This window comes from Eupeodes corollae, chromosome 1, assembly GCF_945859685.1.
Source record: "Eupeodes corollae chromosome 1, idEupCoro1.1, whole genome shotgun sequence".
Taxonomy (NCBI): domain Eukaryota; kingdom Metazoa; phylum Arthropoda; class Insecta; order Diptera; family Syrphidae; genus Eupeodes; species Eupeodes corollae.
In genome coordinates this window covers 310,084,491-310,090,490 of record NC_079147.1, presented here as the reverse complement: position 1 = coordinate 310,090,490, position 6,000 = coordinate 310,084,491, and the positions used below count along the sequence as shown (strand labels likewise).

At 31.5% G+C, this 6,000-nt stretch overlaps 1 protein-coding gene across 1 annotated transcript in view; it reads right to left on the bottom strand.

Moving 5' to 3' along the window:
* Nucleotides 1–2,046: 2,046 nt before the first annotated feature.
* LOC129940412 (homeobox protein Nkx-6.1) overlaps nucleotides 2,047–6,000 on the bottom strand; it is a 39,556-nt gene continuing 35,602 nt past the window's right edge. The window contains exon 4 of the mRNA XM_056048731.1: nucleotides 2,047–2,603. Within this exon, the coding sequence (XP_055904706.1) occupies nucleotides 2,397–2,603 (207 nt within the window). The 3' untranslated portion in view covers nucleotides 2,047–2,396. The remainder of the gene's footprint in view (nucleotides 2,604–6,000) is intronic.

Below are 6,000 nucleotides of genomic sequence, written 5' to 3'. Positions count from 1 at the left end.
TGATTAAGTACAGTGCGATAAATTAAGAAGTGAGGAGAATGCAAATTTTCTTTGAATGTCTGCACGTTGTAATGAGTGGGAAATATTGAGCCTGTTAAAGTATTCCACATTCGTATAGTGCGACTGAAGAAAAAAATCCCTTTACTTAACAATATGTCAATAATAAGGCAAAGGGTAAACTGAGCATTCCTAGAAGTACGGGTATTACGGTTGAAGGGAGTAATTAAACCGACTGTTCCACTAGAAAAATAATGACAGGCATGACACCTTACGTCGCTCGGTGCTCAAAAGATGCAAAAGTTTCAGTTAGACAACGGTAACCCAATATTTAGCTCTCTTTTGAGTTCTGTTCAAGAGACTCAAATAAGTAATTGGAGCATCTGCCCGGATATGGGAATTTTACTCAAGTTTCGGACGAATGTATGCTTATTAAATTATAGCGAGATCTAAAGGCGTAAACAACAACGTACAGCGACACTAACCTAGTTAACAGAATTAAATTCTAACGACTTAGACGGCTGGGTCGTGTAGAGCGAATGTACATCAACTCTCCATCCCGGAATGTCCCCGAATCCAATTCCGAGGGATGGCGGCGCAGTAGAGGAAGACCGCGACTCAGGTCACCCACACAGGTGGGTGAAGACCTCAACTAATTGGGCGTGCGAAACTGGAGACAGCTAGTTATGGACCGAGCTGGCTGGAGAGGCATGTTGGTTGAGACCCACGTCCGCCCGGTATTTTTTCGTTTCGCCTATGAATATTTCCGACCGAAAAAATTACAAAATACTTTTCAAAATCTGCAGAGTGGTTTTCTTAAGCCAAAATGATGTACGGCAAAACATTCAAATTTCTTCTTTACCCGCTTAACCAGTTTATTAGAACGTCTTGATCGTTGATTAATGGTACATGCTCATCAACATTCGTTGCTAAACGATGATTCATGCTTTCAGACGGTGCTTATTTGCCACGATATCTTTGACCGCTTGCACGTTGAATTAACTTAACATAACTTAACTACAATTTTTAATCCAAAGCGTCTCTTTTTCGGTGTGTCCGTTGTGTCAATGTTATTCATTTAAATTAAACCAAATAGACTTTTTTAAAATATATCTACAAAATTGACTTGATTGCTAAATGTCAAAGCTTTTCAAATTTTAAAAAAAGCTGACATGAAAGATAGTGTATGTATCCGTTATTTGAAGGTTTTAACGTTGGACTCCTTTAATATGACGTGAATTTGATTTTTCACCCTTTTATAAACTGTCAACTTTCTTCTTTTATCTCTTTTTTGAAAAGAAGATAAAAGTTATAGAACACCGTTTTTGATTGATACACTTTGTTTTGGCCTTCAAATGTACGTGATGCGCAAACAACGTGAAACAAAAGTCAAATAAATGAAGTACGTATACGCCCTGCTCAGCAAATGTTCTATCACAACAGTGTTTCCATTTTGAAGTGTCGATATTATTATTTTGACAGTAGACACTAGCACAACGCTTGGAAAATGAGCGTTTGTTAGCCCCAATTCTACATGTCAACTATAGGTTGATAAATAATAAATAGCAGAATTTGACTTCTAATCGTCAAATTCATAATTTTGACAATGAAGAATTTCTCAGAGTGTTGTCAATAGGAAGACATTTTTTAAATATCGATTTAAGTTATTTAACTTCATAACGAAAGAAGTTTCAAATTTAGAATTTCAATATTTATTAATTGATAGTTGATAAATATGGGTGTATCTAAACTGGATTTTTGATAGATAAATCCTCTATAAACTTTGAATATCTTGCCATAAGCTAAGAAGCAATATTAATATAATTAAAGTAGACTTTTGCATACCCGTAAAATGTGTCACTTGTTGAAGCAAATTAATAAAAATCCATTAAATTTGTATTTATTTATTAACTTATTTATTTTTCTTTTGTTTTCACTCTTCCCAATTTTTTCAGTTCACATTGAAATTTAATTTTTTTTTATTTTAAATTAAGTTTTGCTTTTATATAATATTTCTTTCTTTTAGCTTTGTTTTGTTTTTTGTTTGTCTTTAAATTAATTTTATTATTATAATATTAAAACATTTTATCGCCATATCTCTACAATAAATCTATAATAACTATAAATTTGTATCCATTTTATTTTGTTTTTATTAAATATTTAGAATTATGTAATAATTATAATAGTTAAAAGTAAAACTAAATACACGTTAGAGTAAAAATTATATAATATATACAAGCTTTTATGTGTATTCCTGTTTTGTTTTGTTTGTGTGTGTGTGAGAGTGTGTAGTGTTTATATGTATGTGAGCGTATTTATGTATGTATCTTTATATATATATATGTATATATTTATATGGTTACTTTAATAAGCCTTTTGAAGACCCTCAAAGTTTGTAACTAATTATGATGAAACTCATCCTCCATTCGACATCGTTTCCTGTTCGGATCACCCATGTCCAAACTTTCTGAATCACTGTCAATTGTTTCACTACAATCCCCATCAGCATCGCCGCCATCATTAATATCATCTTGCTTCCGTTTGGCGGTAGCCATTTCGGCTGCATGCCTCTTGCGCCACTTCGTTCGTCGGTTTTGAAACCAAACCTAAAAAAGAAACAAAAAAAACAAAAAGAGTTAGAGTGGTGGATATTTTAATTGGGCTCATGTAATTGAACCGTAGATTAAGATTAAATAAAATGTTGGCAAATATCCTTTTTGCTTAAATATGATACAAAAAAGGGAATACTGCAGAAGGTAACAAATGGCTTCTTTCGGGCGAATTCTCTGGGTGAATAACCATTACCCGCACCAAAAACCGATTGCCCGGAACTTATACAGACATTTTGTTGTATCCCTTTGTGTGGATATATAATTCTGGGATATGTGGTATTTTAGGTCATTAACACACATTTGCCTTAATTCATTCACTTGGTTTCGTATTCGTAATTGTGATGATGAACATATGTATGTATAGTTGAAGCATTTAAGCACATAATACCCCAAGTAAATCGAATCAAGAAAATACCAGCTAAAAATGAGGCAAGTCTGGAATTTCACTTTTAACTAAAAAAAACACAAATATACATGCATATCTAATGTACAGTAGTGGCCAAAATAATAAAAGGGAATTAATCAATTTTCTTCATTCGGAAATTTTATCCAAAAAACCTTGATTTCTGTATATTTTACCAATATATACAGAAATCAAGTTAAGAATTGATCTCAGAAATGTACCAGTCAAGGGAATCTTTTAATTATAAAGATTTTAGGACAACAGGGTACAAAAATAAAATAAATAAAGATATCTTTTTAACGTTTTTTTTAATATCTAATCAACACTTCAAACTTACTCCATATGTTGTAGAAAAACCATTAAAGGGACCAAACAAAACTTAAAGTCAAAAACGAGTGCCTCCGAAAAAAACGTTACTTATAATCGACGGAAAATTGTTATTGAAGCTCTTAAAGATCAATTTTCAAAATCCACCTTGATCAAAACAAATTTGTTATAGCTCCCGAACGATTTTTTAACATTTACAAGAAAAAAAATGTACATACAGAATAGGTAGGAAGGTTCAACAATTAGGCAAAAGGAACATAAAGCAGCGTATTGAATTCCTATAAATGTTTAACAAACTTTGGAAAATCTAAGAAACTGGAAAAATATTTTATAAGGCGACAAAAGCGGATTTAGGTATAAGGAGAAATAAGAATGTCCAAGCAACACCATTAAGATAATTAAACATGGCAGTTATTAAAATTAAAATTGGGTGTTGTTTTTCTTATGCTGGGTCAAACTTAATTTGCGTAGATGTTCCAACACAAAAAATTACCCCAAATATTCTCCTTAAGTCGTGACAGAGTTGGAAAAAATGATTATAAACCAATTCAATTACAATTACTTGTAATTGAAATCTCTATCCACTTTTTCAATTAATTAAAAAAGTAATTGCAGAATTTCAATTACTTATTACTTGCAATTAAATTAATTAAATGTTATTGAAAATAAAAGCAATATTGATTATTGTTTGATAAAGGGTGATGCTTTAGCTATTATCTTTTTAGCAACACTGGTTTAAACAGCTGACGCACGTTTCGTGTTTTGTTTCACTGTCAAACATCTTCAGTTTGGTCTATAATTTTACCATAAATCGTCTTACAAACGAACAACACTTGCAAATTATTTAATTTTATTATTAAAATGGGTGCTCTGTGAAAATTGTGTTCAGCGACGAAGCTCATTTTCGGCTCAATGGTTACGTAAATAAGCAAAATTGTCGATTTTGGAGTGAATACCAGCCAGAAGCATTCCAAGAGCTACCAATTCATCCAGAAAAACTCACAGTTTGGTTCAGTTTATGGGCTAGTTGCATATTGGAACGTACTTCTTCAAAGATGATGCGAATCGTACCGTAACTTATATTATATAGACCGTAGGTACTATCGATTCAAATAAAGATTTCATGCATTTTTCTGTATTTTATGTGTTTTGTTTTTGAAAAACTTTCTTATAGCTTTAAAAAAATCACCCTTAACAATAATGCCGATAGATTAAGTCAATTTTATTTTAAAATAAATAACGTTCTATTTCATTGGTTAAGGGTCTATATTGTTATGTTGATAACAAATAAAACAATCACATAAGGGATTGCAATGTGTGAAAGTTAAAATTAATCATGACAAGTAGGTAATCATTATTTTCCAACTCTAATTGGTAAAGATGTGGTTTATTTTAGTTTGTCATTGACCTTTAAAATCCTCAATCTAAATTCCAAAACCACTCATCCGGAGAACCTATGGAAAGAAAAATTGTACGAAACAGCTTTGGAAATACTCCAAAAACTTAACTCGATGGCAAGAAGGTTATGTAGCACAAGTTCTTAAGACAAACGGCCACGAAACGGAGTACTGAAGTGTTTAGGTGATCCATGTTCTTTACAATTATCGAAAATTCTTCTTTTTTGGTAGATTCTCTTTAGGCAAGATCTGATTCATTTTTAATTTCTTTCAACTGCAAACTGTTTTCTTAATATTGTTAAAAACCTATGTTACATAATTAATAGTTTATAAGTCTAAATCACAAGAAAATAATTTGATTCTCATAATTTTGGCCTCCACTGTTTATGAATTGTTAAAGGATATTCATTGTGTTATGAGCGAAACCACTTAATTTTAAGTTCATTGGATTTAAACAGCGCCTGGCTGGCCCATATACCCAGTTTAAGGATAAAAGTCTACATCTGCGCCGCACATAACTACGGTACGTACCTACTGTCAAAAAATAACGAGTATGGAAATTATTGTCGTTAATTTGAAATCCCATATGATTATAACCCTCGGACTTTTCGAAAAGTGAGTGTAGGTGGAGTTTAAGAAATGATACGGATTTGGCTATGGATATTGTCGGTTTATTTTTTCACTTTTTAGCAGAATTATAATGTTTTCCGCCTTAACAAATCGCTTTATAATTCATGGGAAAAGTTTTTCTTTTATTTATCAAGGTGAATTGTTCCTTACAAAAAATACTGAAATTTGAGAAGATGATTGATGATGTTCGTAAATTCTAGAAGGAAATTTTGTCATGGGAACTGTACCTTTAATTAATTAGTTAAACACTTATTTAATATAGACATTTATCGAATCATTCCTTGATTTGTTGCATTAGGGACATTAAGGATATTTTTCCTTTTTTTGAATGATATTAAATGAAATGAGCTAACCACATGTTCTATATACCCAAGTTTGAATCGTAAAGAAGGTAAATTATTAAATACTTATTTTTAAGAAACTGGGATTATATTCCTGATGAGGTTCGTGAAAATATGATAGATTAGATTTTAATGGAAAATAAATCTTAATGAAGAACCCAACTATAAACGAGAATAAGTATATAATGACCAAAGAACCTTTTTTGATTACATTTACTTGCTATACCATCATTGCGGTCTTCAGAAGCTTAAAGGGAAGCAAAATACAAAAACAAAAAAATAAACCTTATAAA